The 16,795-nt window shown below is 46.1% G+C and overlaps 2 protein-coding genes across 3 annotated transcripts in view; both read left to right on the plus strand.

Moving 5' to 3' along the window:
• Window positions 1-16,795, plus strand: part of LOC139218631 (rab GTPase-activating protein 1) — a 62,464-nt gene that overhangs the window by 24,356 nt on the left and 21,313 nt on the right. For both annotated transcript variants that reach the window (XM_070850272.1, XM_070850273.1), the window contains one exon: window positions 730-880. In XM_070850272.1, the coding sequence (XP_070706373.1) occupies window positions 730-880 (151 nt within the window). The remainder of the gene's footprint in view (window positions 1-729; window positions 881-16,795) is intronic.
• LOC139219129 (probable G-protein coupled receptor 21) lies at window positions 7,924-9,272 on the plus strand. Its single transcript, XM_070850930.1, has one exon. The coding sequence runs from the start codon at window positions 7,924-7,926 to the stop codon at window positions 9,154-9,156; it is 1,233 nt and encodes a 410-aa protein (XP_070707031.1). The 3' UTR covers window positions 9,157-9,272.

Raw genomic sequence — 16,795 nt, forward strand, 5'->3', positions numbered from 1 at the left:
CGTGTCTCAGCTGAGGCCCGAGGTGTTTTTCACTCTTTAACATCTAACCGACATTTCCAGGAACTTTTATTACCAGGAATTTGTTTACCTGGGTAAAAGAATTCGTTTGTGTTTCCACCTCAAAGTTCAGGAACATTTATTCAAATCAGGCTGATGACGTGTGGGGGAGCGACTGCTGTGCTCCTTCAGCTTCTTATAATCTTGCACAAGTTTCTTCAACTTTTCACGAATTTGTTTCAGCGTGTGTCCTACATTTAGCTCGACCAGCTCGTCAGCTATTCTTCCACAGACTCGGTCGTCCCGCTGAATTTCACGCTGAAAAGAGCCTGGACCTCGTCGTCCGTCCTCTTCTCATAGCTTCTCTTCTTTTGCTCCCATTTTCCAAATGACCGAAACACAAACGAACTGAAGCTTGTAGAAATTAAATGAACCAGTTTGCAGCCACACTGGCTTAAACACGGAAGTGGGGAACGCTGCAGGTGTGATCCACCAATCAGCGTTCTGCAAAACTGAAGTAAAGAAAAGTGATGAAGCTGAAAAAGAGTTTGAGGTTGTGACACGCTGGAGACGCACAACTTTTAGATCGACTGGAAAAGAAACAGCAAACAGTGTTTAAATTGGTCTGATTAACGCCATGTTGGCTCTTCTTACCCCTTCTCTTCCTCCCCTGTTTCCTCCTCCTCCTCTCTTCCTCCTCTCTTCCTCCTCTCTCCTCCTCCTCCCCCTCAGGCATATGAACCTATCGGTGCGTCCCCGGCAGCTCCCGGCTCTGGTGCGGAGCGGCATCCCTGAGGCTCTCCGTGGGGAGGTGTGGCAGCTCCTGGCAGGTTGCCATAACAACGACCACCAGGTGGAGGAGTACCGCACCCTCATCACAAAGGTAAGACCGCGCAGACGTCTTCGTTAAGTAAACTCCCATGATCCTTTGCTGCTGGTGTCCTGTTTCAAAAATATATTTTAATACTTTGATTCCTTTCACTGAAACACAGACGTTCTGAAAACGTGATCAGGTTTTGTTTGTCTTGGTTTTTATAACATAGTTTTATCCGTTTTTTATTTTTAATGTTGGTTTCCAGCTCACTTTAGTTTCCATTAGTCTCCAGAGTGGATTTACTGGTTTTAGTCTTATTTTTTCTTGGTTTCGGTGTCAGTTTGAGTGCTTTCCTTCTGATCTGGGGCTGTTTATACAGATGAAGGAGTTCGGTGAAGTCAGCTGACTCCAGTCCTGTCGACGTCTCAGTAAAGACTCAGACTCTTTTTATTTCAGCGAACTAAAATGTTTTTACACACGTAGTTTTAGTTTTCATTAAGTTTTAGTTCTTTATATGAATCACCTGATAACTTTGGACTGTGGTCTGAAAAGGTGCTTTAATGATTTTGTTATTTTCATCATTGAATCATGATGGAGGAGGATTTCATAGCTGCCAGCTGTTTTTTCCTAAAGTCTAGTTTTGTTTTGGTTTCAGTCAAATCAGATGATTTTTTCACAATTAGTATTTGTTTATTTTTAGTTTGATTTAACTGAATTAGCCCTGGACTGTGTTCTGAGATGATAATTGATATTATTGAGTTATGATGGTTTCTTTTGGGTGTTTTTAACGTGAGGTTTGATGTTTTTGCCTCAGATCTGATCAGCTGTCTGTCGGTGTGAATCTTCCAAAATGACAGCTAGCTTTTAGTTTCAGTTTGTTAGTGAGTGACAGTGTGTGTGTGTGTGTGTGTGTGTGTGTGTGTGTGTGTGTGTGTGTGTGTGTGTGTGTGTGTGTGTGTGTGTGTGTGTGTGTGTGTGTGTGTGTGTGTGTGTGTGTGTGTGTGTGTGTGTGTGTGTGTGTGTGTGTGTGTGTGTGTGTGTGTGTGTGTGTGTTAGAGAACAGTGTGTTAGTCTGTGTCGGCTCCGTCCACTGTTATTATGTAAAGGCAACATCCCCAGGCAGCACGCTGGGTCCCAGGTGGTGACAAGATGTTGGTCTTGCCCTTTCCTCCCCTCCGCTCTCCTCTCCCACTCTCATTTTCCTCACCCTCCCTCCCTCCCTCCTCCTCCCCTCTGCTCTTTTCCTATCTTACATCTCTGGCACAATAGAAACACTAAAATACACTAAAATAGCGTCGGGGCAGCGCCGTTTTTCCGTTAACACGAGGTGATCTGGTATGAAAGGAATCCCAGCTTTCACTCAGGCAGCAGTACCACTGGATCACGGCGCCACTGTATTGATAGGCACTGGACAGAAAGAGGGGTGGGAATTTATTGCAGAAGCACTAAAGCGCTTCAGGTTTGTGCGTCAGCCAACGAGAGAAAAGTGTGGTGAACATGTGCAGCTGCGTCTGAGCCTTTATTCAGACCAGACAGGGTCGCCAAGAGCAGGTAAAGCACAGAGAGATGATAAATATCTCATTTAACACAACAAGGAACGGGTGTTACTCTCTCTGATCCTGTGATTTAAGACACAGGAGTTGTTGTTGACATAATATTCAGGGTAACATTATGCAATACACTTCCATACTCCACATCATTTGTATTAATTAGGAAAGAATTTTCTTGTACTCATTCATGCCGGTATTGTTACTGGTACTAATTAAAGCTTATCTTCTCATGTACTAATTCCTTCTATCCCTTTCCAACCTCTGTGTTAAAATTTGTACATACCATACTCGTGCTGGCTCCTCATTTGTTCAGTGTGCCTGCTGTATTCAGCCTGTGTCTCTTTGTGCTGCGCTGCGCTGTGTGCACATCATGTCCTAGCTAGCGCCCTCTTTTGTGCCCTGACCCCATCTGAACTCTGTGTTCATCCACGTATTTGAATGCGGGCATTGATGGAAGTGGAAACGGGGTTAGAGGTTGTAGACATCTGACCTGTGCTCTCTCTAATGAACTCCCCGATAGCAGGGTTGCTGCTGCCAAGTACTGGCAGTCCCAGTCTAACTTTGAATGCTGACTAATTAACACTCCACCGGTAACCAATAAACTCATTAGGCTGCTGCAGCCATGGCCCACATTTTGCCAGAAATTATAGTGAGTAGAAGCCAGTCGTTGACAGAGTTAGTAAGTCTGGCAAACAAATGATTGGTTTTGGCAGCCGGCTGGTCCGGTGCCAGCGGATCTTCGTCAGGAGGTTGTTACGAAAGACAACGTGTGTGAGTGGAACAGCAGTAACAGGAGCTCAGCAAGAGTCTGTGATTATTGATTGATTACTTTAGAGCATGATCAGTGTCGTGGTAGTGATGAGGAAAGCTAATAGGTAACAGCAAATATAAAGTCATGTAATTCTAGTTTGAAGTCTTTTTCTCCCAAACATCATGTTGTTCCTCTCGGCCCAGCAGTCTGCTAAAGTCTGTGGTCCATGCAGTGTGGGCACGATCCCCATTACGTCAATTCAAAACAGCTTTATTGGCACAAGAACAAGCTGCAAAAGTGTCAATAATAATGAGATCAGTGTAAAGAGAAAGAAAAGGTACGATTCATACGACCAATAACATACTGACAGTGTGTGTGTGTGGCAGTCACTCTGAGAGCAATGAATTATTCAAGATCCACAAATCAACACAGAGTGAAAATAACTGTTTATATATGTATATAAAGCATCATATAACCAGGTTATAACAGCTGCAGCTAATGATCCACAGACTTTATATCAGAGGAGTGAGCTGACAGCGTTAACGATGACACACACAGACTTAACAGGTTATTTAGTCACTTACAGACACTTGTGATGTTTAGATTGTGTGATGAATAATGTTAGAACAGTCTCCTAAGGTGTGTATACGAGCACACACACACACACAGCCTCCTGTAGAGAGCTCATAACTATCAGTGTGTCTGCCTCTGTCTGACCCACATAATGACCTGCCTGCCTGTCTGCCTGCCTGTCTGCCTGCCTGCCTGTCTGTCTGTCTGCCTGTATAATCGTTGGTGTTTCTGACTCTCTCTGACTTCCACCTCGACCTGTTTGTGTTCCTGTCATCTTGTGTATCTTCCTGTCTGCTCATTTGTGTTCGGTCTTACCGTCTCACTGCCTCTCTCACTCGTATCGTCGTGTTCGCTGCTGTCTGTCTCTCTCTGTCTGTCTGTCTGTCTGTCTGTGCGCCTGCCCGTCTCTCTGCCCTGCAGGTTTACGCCTGCACTGTTGCTGTCCTGACGTCTGCAGGGCAGAAATGGAAATGCTTTACTTTGAAGCCACTCTCCGACATTAGATAGCACCCCGTGAATGGGTTTGAGGACTCTCACATCCGCCTGATGTTGGTGTCACTTCATGCTTTGATGCTTTGGCTCGAGGCTCAGTGAGATAAACAGGATTCATTCTCAGATATAAACTCAGAATTCGCCATGTATCTAAATAATAAATAAAACCTCAGATGAGGCATCAGCTGATCGGTTTTTGCAGTATCATGCCTGGTGGTGGTGGAGGGAGGGTATTAACGACAATCTGAGCGTAACCACCATCTTTTAAAAGTGACTGGCTTAGCTGGTCAACAGAACCTGTTTCCCACTTGTGATTATACTTATACAGTTTTAGTCATCAGATTTTTCCTTCCCAAGTGCATCAGATCTGTTTTCCATGAGTTTAGGTCTACTGTGTTGTTGCCAGCTGTTAGTCAGCAGCTGGAAGTTCGTCCTTCAGAGGATGACGAGCAGCGAGGAAGCTCAAGTCCAGCAGCTAACAGGACTAAGTTGTGCTCAGCTTGGCGACTGGACGACAGCACGTCACCCTCTTCCTTCTTCCTCCTATGTTCTGTTCCTTCCTCTCCTCCGCCTCTTCCTCCTCACGTCTTTGATGAGCTCTGTGTTTCCTTTGGCTCCCTTCCTCATCCTCTTCTCCTCTTCCTCCTCCTCCTCTCCCAGCCCTTTTCGTTGTACTGTCGTCTATTTTTAGCTCCTCGTGTGGTGGGCAGAGGAGGTGCATGAAAGCATGAGAGTGTGTCTGGATTGCAGGGAAGAAAAAGTTGCAGCCTGGTGTGTGTGTGTGTGTGTGTGTGTGTGTGTGTGTGTGTGTGTGTGTGTGTGTGTGTGTGTGTGTGTGTGTGTGTGTGTGTGTGTGAGTGTGTGAGTGTGTGAGTGTGTGTGTGTGTGTGTGTGTGTGTGTTTGGGCCTCCATCATGCTTCACCAAATTTCCCTGCACGAGACAAACTCTGCAGTCTTCAGAAAGTCTTTAAGATTAAGACGGTGCAGCTCTGAACCTGAAGGTGATTACTACCCACTGAAGTTTCTAATTTTAGCGCAGCGTTCTGAGTAATTAAATGTAATCATCACATCATGTGAGCTAAAAATAACTCGGCTGGTAATTATTCTAGCACAGATTCAGCGGCTCTTTGCGGGCGGGCTGATGGAGACTCGCTGGGACTAACCTGTTTAAGAAAATGGAACAAAAAGTGTTCGGAGCTCGGAGCTTTGCGGCCCTGTGCTGAAAAGCTGTCTGTTGATGTTGGAGATTAAAAAATGCGCGGTGAGGTCACGATACCGGAGTATCGCTGACTGTGTCGAAGCAGCTCTCTTGCTAAGTGGAGGCTCAGCATCTGCTGATGCATGCAAAATCTGGAGCAGGTGCATATCTGTTGAGGCCCAAACAGACAGGAGGACATGTACGCAGACACACGGGGACAAAGTTACTGTTCAAATACAGACATCCTGCAACATGAACGTGTAAATACAACCAGTGCTCACAGACAGCACGCTGGCTCTGGTGCATCCATAAGATTATCTTTATGTGAAATGAGCTGCCTTCTAGTCCTGTCCACACAGTCGCTCCCTCTCTTTCTCTCTCTTTCTTTCAGAGACTCGTGCACACAGAGATTTGTTAAGTTCAACAGAAAGCAAAAAACCACCTTTATATGAAAAGACCCTTGAGGAAAGTAGGCCATTAGTGTAATGATACATTACATAAGTACCATTGTTACACAAGTTTACGTTGTAAAAGCCACACGTGTGTGTGTGTGTGTGTGTGTGAGAGCAGGTCAGATTGTTTCACACACCTATTCATGTTGTATGAATGGTGTTATTGTTGTTGTTGCTCATGTTGCCATGGTGAGTTTCTCGCTATAGTTAGTCAGGAAGAGGTTTGACGTAATGTTTTCGCTTATGACGTTTCCACATGACACTCCAGTCGCGTTTCACAGGATTTAGTACACACGCCTCAGGTATTCCATGAAGTAATATCGCAGTTAAAGATCATCATAGAGTTTATGTTCCTGAGATCTGGTCTGAGGCTACGGACGCTGTCGCAGGAAGAGTATAAGTTCTGCTGTACAGTATCGATGATAAACCTTCTCTGTTGTCCGAAGCTTCACTTGCAGTTTGAGCCTTGAAGGCAGACCCCAGTTGCTAATTGCATAATTACTTGCTGTGTTAGTGGATCAGTGGCTAATTACACACAGCTGTGAACGCAAATAAAATGTTCTGATTTTATGACGCTGCAGTATATCATGAACACGCCAGCCAAGAAAACACAACATGATGGATTCTGAACGACTATTTGTTAAATAATGGAGCTTTTACCACAGATCTGTCTCCGTGCTTTTCATTTCTCTGTGATAAGAGCTGATTTTTCCTGTGTGCAACATGAAGCACGGTCTGTATGCGGCGTACTTTCAACATGCTCGGATGCACAGAGCTTTAGGGGGAGCTGCTGTCCTGTACTGTGTGTCCCTGCTTTACTGTAGGACGCTTTCCTGTAAACTGCAGTCATTGTTCCACTAAAAACAAATACAGTCACTTTTCTGCTCTGTAGAAAGACAAAGTCCAGCTCCTCGCAGCCCAGAATGTCCTGTCTTTTGGACGTGAGGCTGCACAGATGTCAACAGTCGAGTTTCACTAAGTTAACGCTGAATGTTGCTAATTTTGGCAGAGTGAAACAGTGTGTTTGAATCTTGGAGTGATTATGAGAAACACACACTCACACAGGGAGGGTTGAGAGGGTGGAGGAAGGAGGCAGCCTCGTGCCCTTGTGGCTGATCATTGGCTGGAGCCACGGGGAGGGGGCGGGGCCTCAGTGCCACTGTTTCTGTAGAGAGAGAGGCAGAGAGAGAGAGAGAGAGAGAGAGAGACGGCAAAGGAGGATAAATGAACAGGGGGGGTTCTCCCAGCATCGGTATGCCTGCCTACCTCAGCTCCACTCCAGACACAGTCGCTGCTCCTCTGGATGGAAACAGCTGAGGTGTGTTTGCATGTGCAGTGCCTTCATCCTCTCGGCTCACGGCAGTCTGCTGTGATCTCACTGTGAAGGACGGGGCACAAACTGAGACAAGAGCCAGCGGCCTGGGGAGAGTGGCGTCAGGAGGCGAGAAACCGGCAGAGAGAAGAAGAAGAAGAAGAAACGGAGACAGAGGAATAAAGCAGAGAAATGATGTTTAATGGCTCCTTCTTTCAGTTTATATACGCAGCACAGCACACAATAAGGTCTTCTCACTGGGAGCTGTGACTCTGTGGACTGATAAGAGGGAGCTTCGATCTGCAGCTGCAGCGGATGTTGAAGACGTCTCTGACTTTATAGGGAGCGGAGGCATTTCAGGCGCAGATTGGACTGGAATTCCTTTAAACAAAGTCACATTTCTGTCTGTTTTTTTTCCTCCTGGTGCCTTCGGCTGGGAAGTTTGCTTCACTGGGGGAAAAAAAAGAAGAAAAGGAATACACGCCTGTGACTTCTGTGTGTTGATCCGGTGGTTTCGAACCTTTGTGTAAAACCACAGCTGTCTGCGCTGAGGACAAACCGGGGAGCTTCCTCACAGTTCTCTCCATCCCTCCCCCATGTGAAATGGCTGATGGCGGCAGTCTCATCATCATCATCATCATGGATTCGCAGGATGGAGCTTTTTGTTTGGACTGAAACCGCATCGCTGCCGCACTCAGAACCAGCCGGCTCCCTGACAGAATAGTGGGTTCTTTGGTCCACTGCACCCTTAACGGGCCCCGCAGACGCGTATTCCTCCCCAAGATGATGAATTCCTCCCTGGACCCACTGAACCAGAGCTCTGCTGACCCGTCAAACTTATCCGCTCCCTTCTGCCTGCTTGAGATAGGCTATTCTCAGATTTTCTCCACCTGCCTCCTTGAAGTCTCCATCATACTCCTCCTCACCGTTCTCATCATCTCCGGTAACCTGGTGGTGATCTTTGTGTTTCACTGCGCCCCCCTGCTCAGCCAGCACACCACCAGTGCTTTCATTCAGACGATGGCCTACGCTGATCTGCTGGTGGGGGTCAGCTGCCTGTTCCCCTCCCTGTCCCTCCTCCACCACCTCCAGGGCCTTGACCCCAGACTCACCTGCCAGGTGTTTGGCTACATGGTGTCCGTTCTGAAGTCCGTTTCAATGGTGTCGTTGGCCTGCGTGAGCGTAGACCGCTACATCGCCATCACGCGGCCTCTGACCTACGCGTCCCTCGTGACGCCTTGCCGAGTGCGCTGCTGCATCGCTCTGATTTGGTTGTACTCCGCTCTGGTGTTCCTCCCGTCTTTCCTCGGGTGGGGGAAGCCGGGCTACCACGGCGACGTGGTGGAGTGGTGCGCGGTCGAGTGGAGGACTCACCCGGCGTTCACGACCTTCATCGTTGCGCTGCTCTACGCCCCCGCCGCTCTCACCGTCTGCTTCACCTACGCCAACATCTTCAAGATCTGCCGGCAGCACACGCGGGAGATCAGCGAGCGCCACGCACGCTACCGACCGCAGCAGCCGCAGGGTTCAGGACCGACCGGGGGGGCTGTGGTCAAGGACAACAGCGCAGGAGAGCAAGGGCGGGCGCCCCACTTTCCCCAGCCACAGAAACCCCAACCTCAATATCAGCAGCCCACATCGACGTACCCAGACAAGCGGTACGCCATGGTGCTGTTCCGCATCACGAGCGTGTTTTACATCCTCTGGCTGCCCTACATCCTCTACTTTCTGTTGGAGAGCGGGGGCGTCTACCACCACCCCGCAGCCTCCTTCCTCACCACATGGCTGGCCATCAGCAACAGCTTCTGCAACTGTCTCATCTACAGCCTCTCCAACTCTGCCTTCAGGAAGGGCCTCAAACGCCTCTGCTCCTTCTGTCTGCAGCGCAGCGGCAGCGGATTTGGGGTTAGAAACACCAAAAAGGCTTTCGTGGGCTCCGTTGACAAAGGCTGTGCAGGGCCGGGGTTTGGATACGGACACGGGGAAATAGGAATCGGCACCACATGTCACGTGTAGAGGGCACACGGGAAGAAGCTGCTGTGCCGAAATTGGCTTGAGCTTTTTTAAAGGACACCTGACGTGATATTACTGTAACGTGTCTCCTCTTTTAAGCCAAAACGTGCTGTGAGGAGGTGGAAGGAGGCGCTGATCTGCCACTGCTGTCTCTGTCGCCGCTGGAGGTTACACAGACGTCCTCCCTGCACTCGGCACAGCAGGCAGACACGGAGTCCAGAGCAAAGCACTGAAGGAGAAAGGTGTTTTTAAGATGGCCAGGCAGAGGCAGCAGACTGAACTGAGTGTGGACAGCGGTGACTGATGATTTCACTTTTCTTTCATGGGAACTGAGTCCTTATTTTAAGTTATTTTGCCAAAATGTCACAAGAGGAGTGGTCTGAAGACCTGTATGTGAAACACAGTGTGAGCTAAATGCAAACAGAACAGCAGCTGACCGCCGTGTTTTCACATGCTCTCAGTGTTTGAATACTAAAACTGAAGAAGTGTTTGTGTATCTGTTGACTGAATTTGTTACATCCAGAAGAGAAGCGATGCGGGTCAGACACCGTTCACTCGTCATTTTATAGTGTGTTTGCACTGACTGGAGTGACTGTTGGTTTGACGTCATCAAGACGTCTCTTCATAAAGCGTGAAACTTTAGATTATTTATTGTTGCACAAGACAGAAGCTCATGTCTTGGACTCCCACGCTGAGCCTGTTGTTTGTAATATATGACGTGGATGCTCCCCAGCTTTGGTGTACGACTGTTAACCTGATACAAATCAAAATCTGTTTTCAGTGAATTTCGCTTTCATGAATTTCTAAAATCCTCGTCAGTGTCACAGCACCTTTGTTCTTTTGATTATGCAACTAAACTTATGTCATTACTGACAAGCAGGACAAGAAAAGACGTATTTATTGTACTCTGATTGTTGGTACATCATTGGGCTGGTTTCTTTAACGGCTTTTGATTGAAGGAAAAATCTTTTTAGACGGGTGACCCTTGAACTGTGACCGAACCCAGAGACGATTTTAATGAGAAGTCCTCAGTGTCACATGTAAATATTCCTGCATATAATGAACTATTTACAACCTGAGGCATGTGTGTGACTGCATCAATGCACACACACACACACACACACACACACACACACACACACAAAGGAGGATTATGTGATCACAGGTCCTCAGGAACTCCTCTGTGTGTGTGTGTGTGTGTGTGTGTGTGTGTGTGTGTCGTCTTGTCTCCGTGTGTAGTTTTGTGGATTCTTTTCTCTCCTAATTTGAATACAAACAAACGAAGACCAATAATAAGACGAAATGAATTTGCGTGTCGTGAAATGTTTATTTTGAAAGTTAGCGTCACAGATTATTTAGGTGCAGATAATCTATCTTTATATTCGTTATCTAATCTACCAAAGAGAGTTCAACAGATATTCTTGGATTATATTTTTGTCCTGAATCTTTGATCTAAGAGACGAAGCCGTGAGTGGGTTTTACTGTGACTTTGTGGAGGTCCGCCGCTCTGTGTGGGCTCAGTGATGCCTTATGTGCATGAGAATGACTGTTTCTCAGTGGGAAGTGACGTACTGTTGCCTTGATATGCAAATGGAAAGGAACATTTCTAGACACGTGAAACTGCAAAGTGCATGTGCAGAGATGAAGATGTCCTTTAGCCAGCCTGGATTCCACGTGCAGAATAACCTCTATCGTCCATTTGTAGAGTAATTAGAAAATCAGCCTCTCTTCAAAAAGTCTCTTCTGTAAAGCTGAAAATATTCAGGAGCAAACACACGACTCAAAACTGTTAATTTGGTTTGTATGTATTTATGTGTGTGTGTGTGTGTGTGTGTGTGTGTGTGTGTGTGTGTGTGTGTGTGTGTTTGGATGTGACCACTGGCTGAATTGGACTGTTTCTGGTGTTCTGGTGTGGGAGCTAACCGAGTTAGCGCCTTTCTGTGCTTCGTTAGCTGCTCATCACCCCCCTGCAGAGTGACTGTGTGTGACTGTGTGTGTGACTGTGTGTGACTGTGTGTGACTGTGTGTGACTGTGTGTGTGTGTGTGTGTGTGTGTGTGTGTGTGTGTGTGTGTGTGTGTGTGTGTGTGTGTGTGTGTGTGTGTGTGTGTGTGTGTGTGTGTGTGAAGGACAGAGGTGGTCTGCAGGTCCACATGTTGTCTTTAAATATTTTGGCTGTCACCTGTGAAGCGTTGCCAAATACTGTAATCTTCCCTGTTTGTACCTTCGTTGGCGAACTGAATGTCTGACTGTCAAACTACAGAAGAGTATTTTTGTAAAATAACTGTGTTCCTGTTTGTTGTGAAAAGTGCTAAATGTTTTGGACTGTCAGTAGGTTCAGAAGCATGCGTTCCTATTGAAATGGCTGAAGCTGCATTTTATTCTACTACATCTGCAGTATAGACGACTCTGACTTTGAAGTTCACCACAAAACATTTCCCACAGCAGTTAATGGTACAAGTCCTTAGAAAAATGCATAAGACTTTGGACAAAGTGTCTTGGGAAATTATTATGCCAAAACATGCCCACATTAGTGTTCACACACACACACACACACACATTCCCTTTTTCCTGTGGGAAAACAATCCGCTCTCATGTTCTCAAGGGAAGGACGCTGGTGGAGGTTTGGAGCCGCGTTGGGTCGGATCGGAGGGAACAGGAGGGAATGTGGACAGCAGCTGCTTTAGGAAGCCGTTCGTAGGTTCAAACTGCTGCCAGATACTCTGGTTATCTGGTGCAATAATGAGTGAGTGCAAACTACAGTGAGCTATTAGACAGATTAGATTTTCAAAATATGTAAATAAAATCGGTGCAAAGAAGGAAGATTGAAATAGCTCACAGCCTCTAATGCTGCTGGATAATGTGTGTCGCTGCCATTTCATGTCACACCTTAACGAGTCGTCCAGAAACATTAGAGGGTGGCTGCTGCCTCTTCATCTCTTCCTCTTCCTCCTCTGGCGTCTTAGTCAAACAGCTGGAGGTGCATGGCCTCTTTCTGGGCCAGATGTTTGTCTGCCTCTGGAACGAGCCGAGTCCCCGCTCGGCTACAGAAAGCACAAACTGTGTCTGTGGCTCAGTGTGAACAAAAATGTGTAAATGGTATCTGGATACACTCGGAGTTGATTAGAGTGATTGGGGCCTTATTTGAAGTTTAGATTTAATTCAAAATCCAGTTGGAGCATATTGTTCTCTTTTTTAATTAACAGCAAAAGTATTTCACACCAGCTGGATACTGGTTGGATCTTAGAGTGGAGACTGAACGGCCTCACTCTTACTGTGCACTTTAACACACACACACACACACAATGGTATTTTCCTACCTGTGTTTCCGCCTGTTTTGGGTTTTCTTCTCTGTGGTTTCATAAATCTGTAAACAGGCCACAGCAAACTCCCTCTAATGGCTGCCTCATGACCGAGCCACAGATAATTATCACATTAAGACGCCATAACTGGTCTGGAAGCGCTCCAAAAGACGTTCCGCTCAAATCGAACAATGGTGCATTTGTAAATTCCAGATTGAGAAAATGGAGATCATTACAAAAAAACCAGTTATATTTCATACATCAGGGGTGTCGAGGGTTTTGTAAGATGTTTGCTGTTCTAGAAGGAGCCTGTTGGGATACAACAGAAGGTCAAACATGTTAAATGTTGCTGTGGTGAAAGTGAGACTCTGACCAATGAGATGTTTTTCATCACGTGACGCTCTGTAGGTGATGAGCCTGTATGGAATTACAAGATGTACATGTTGTGTGTCTGTACTGAGCAAATAAATGTAATGTTATCTCAGTGTGTTTCGGCTCCCTTCAACTACCGTCTGTGTGTGAGAGAGAGCATCGTGTACATTAATACACTCGCTGTGTTGTTTGTCACAAATATCAGAAAACAGGCCGTTAGTTTCTGAGGCTGGAGATCGACAAGAGGAGCTGATAAGAAAACTAACAGGATTAGATTCACACAGAATTTTCCGTCTTTTGCCGAACTGCAGCTGCTTCGCTGCAGATGAAAATAAACGTGCTGTAACTGGACCGTACTACAGCGGCTTCACGTCTGTGTGTGCAGAACGATGGTGGACTCATCTGGAGAACAACGTGATGGCCACGTTCGTTTGTTTGCAGCTTGTGTCGACACTGTCACCTTTGTGTCGTCTCTGTTCTGACCAGACTCACGTTTCCTGGAGCTGGAGCAGCAGCACACCAGAGCACGAGTGGCCCAAAAAGTAGGGCATGAGACAGACGATTAAGATTTAATGATAGATGACGCTGAGGTGAGGAAACGGCGCTGCGGGTAGCCTGAGCGTGTGCTTGGTCGACTACAGATTATTGGAGGACTTTATCTGACTGGTGTTTGCTCAGAGGAATTAAACATGTCTGCTTCAGTGTTTGTGATGAAAACATCTGTGCAGACGCCGCTAATTATTTTCAAAGCACATTCCCTGTTTCTTCTATAATTTAAGGCTGAAATAATCAGAGTGCAGCTCTCACGGTTGTTTAATTTGGGGAGCGAGGTTTGTACCGGGCTTGATGAATATCTGCCCGCGTCCTCTTGGCATCTTAGCAGGCTGCTTTTGGTGCAGAGAAAGAATAACAGAATGACATGTCAGCTATTGTGTTGACTCAGAGAAAATCAGGGACATTAACAATAGAGGGCCAGCTACCCAGCCTTCCCACGGAAACCCTGCGCCGGCACTTTATTCCTAGTTTCACACACACACACACACACACACACACACACTCACACACTCACGCAGTGTAGCTCTGCCATTTTTGGCTCTCCCCCAGTGAAGAGTTTTTATTGTGTTTGTGAGAAAAACATGTTTTGTCCTTCGATTAAGTTTAGAGATGCGGTTTGATTTCCCTACAGTCTGACAGACTTTTTAAAAATGGCTTCTCCTGGTTTGATGGCAGTGAGGACAGAGGGAGCTTTAGACGGGCAGCTGAACAGAAGACCGTTAAACCTCAGACGGTGTTATGAATATTCTCACTTCAGTTTCCACTTTAACTGAAGGCGCCGTTCAACACGACAGTGATGGAGAAACTTCCAGCACGTACGATGATTAATCATCAGTGACTTTTATATGACAGCCGTGGTGTTAAAAGCAGGGTGACGGCTTTTATTAGTGTTATCTTTTCATGTTTAAACTCCTCAAACGTTCTGAGATATGCACTTATTACCCTCGCTTAGCATAAAGGCTGGATCAGCATGCCCGCTCTCTTTACAGCATGTAAAACCTTAAGAATATTTAAGGTTAGTCAGTGAGCTTTAGAGGACCTTTGGACAGATCCAGGTGGTCTGTTCCCCTCTGCTGATCATCTTTATGCTAAGCTAGGCTAACCACCTCTTGGCTCCAGCTCATTAGATATCACCTAGACATAAGGCTGGTAGTGATGTTCTCCTCTAACTCACAGCTTCAGACCGCAGTAATGATAATGACACTACTGTCTTTGCCCGTGGTCTTCATGCAGTAACGCGGGGGGGCTCGGCCTTCACCGTCCTCGTACTCTTCTGTCTCTGTGTTGCCTGAACTCGCCGTCACACTTCCATCCACCACCACGACACACTGGACGTGTTTTCTCTGCCGTCTCACGCTACCCTCATTCCAAAGCTCACGTTAAGGGAGCAGGCAGACGGACGGAGGGGAAGTTAATTGGTCATTATGTCAGAGGTCTTTGTGCGTCCTCTCAGCACTTCAGATAAGTGAGGCTAAGTGGTGCTTGTGTAAACACGGATCCTTATCGGGCTCCGAGAGGCCGCGGCCTCGTGTAATGGCCTCAGTGGAGAAGAAGATTTCTGGACCGGCTGTGTGCGTTCGTTCATCTCTACTGATGCTGAAACACTGAAACTTTGGTGCTAATCGTTAATGAACTGATCTCAGGAGAGAGTCCTGTGTGTTAACGAGTCGTCTGTCTCGTTAATTCTCTTCAAGTTTGGCCTCCAGGATGAACCGGTGGGATTTTGGCGATCAGGAGTCAAAGGTCACTGTGACCTGTATTAGTTTTAGAGGAGACATTTTTCATTTGTCATCATTTTTATGCAACTGTTGTTTTTGTGCTAAAAGTTTGTGGCGATTAATGGTTTCATGATCAAACATTTATCAAAAGGAGAAAAGTAACAGCTGTAGTTTTAGTCTACTGCCAATTAGATGTTACATTTATAATGAGCTGAAACTGCGGCTTTAATAAAACATTTTAAATGCCTTCATTTTCCTTCTCATACAGAGGATTATTCAAACTAAATGATCATGATTCAAACACACTGCGGCGATTCTGTTCAGTTCAAAACTCATTTGGCGTTTTTATCTTAAGAAATCTTAAAAGTTAAAAATCTGACCCTGTGATTAATAACTTCCTGTCAGCATAAGTTTATGAGAATTAAAGGAAAACCCATTTCAACCTGAGAGCTTCAGTTTCCCTCTGATGGAGGAACGACTGATGTAAGACATGATGATGATGATGATGATGATGAGTAAACCCCAGTCTCCCCTATTTGAATCCACTTATTAGCTTTTATCAAATGACATTTATTATATCAGTCTGGACAGCGTGGATGTGAGCTGCAACCTGATTGGTTGGCGAAGGGGTGCGACGGCGCCTCTACATGAAGATATGAGTGATGGGACATGTGCTGCACGTCATGGTTCATACCACCGCACATATAAAACACATCCGACTGACCAAAGTCACTCTAACAATCGGCATGGCTCAGACTTCCCTAAACACACACACACACACACACACACACACACACACACACACACACACACACACACACACACACACACACTCACTCACTCACTCACTCACTCAGGGCGCGGTGGAAGCCGAGGAATGGACGTTAAAAAAAAAACAATCCCCCTGTTGTTGCTCTCTGATCCCCATCAGCCCACTTTGTTTCAGCATCCCTCTCTTCCTGCATTTCTTCTCATACTTGCATTATTTTTGTTTCGCTCTCTTCCTCTGTGGAAGCTGGAACAGAAACCCTGGAAAAAAGAGAGGGAGGCGCTCGGCGGGTACAGTAACACACAGACCGAGAAGGTATAATTAGCTGCTCAGAGAAGAAGTGGTGATTAAAGGTGAGGGATACAGCTCTGGATACCAGCGGGGGGGCGGCAGGGTGGTTTGGCAGCACTTTCTGTGACGCCCACTGCTGTAATACATTATTAACACACTTATCGGGGGCAACTGTTTGCTTATAGACCTGCATAATCACAGTTATAGAGATTAATAGTACACTGAAAAGCACCACTGAGTAACTTATAACTGCATTATGATGCATTATAACAGTGAATATAATACTGATACTGATGCTCCACCTTCATAAATAACTTTAAAATGATTTTGATTAATGTTATAAAGCATCATGGATACTGATGATGCAGTGCTATAAGGAGATTATAACTCATTACAAGTATGTTTTTAATGTAATATAGATGGAAAGTGTTGAGGATGGTGTCTCTTGTAGGAAATGTAAAGGTTATATTGATCTTCAGTGCTGTGAAAGTGCCTCATGCAGCACTTCCTGACATCCCAGAGTGTCGTGGAAACGTTTGGAAAGTATCTGGTTAATTTCCCGTCCAGTCTGAGCCTCAGAGCCGCTGAGCGAAGGTGTGTGTGTGTGTGTGTGTTTGATTTGTCATGTGATGCTGT

This window comes from Pempheris klunzingeri, chromosome 19, assembly GCF_042242105.1.
Source record: "Pempheris klunzingeri isolate RE-2024b chromosome 19, fPemKlu1.hap1, whole genome shotgun sequence".
In the NCBI taxonomy this organism is placed as follows: Eukaryota; Metazoa; Chordata; class Actinopteri; order Acropomatiformes; family Pempheridae; genus Pempheris; species Pempheris klunzingeri.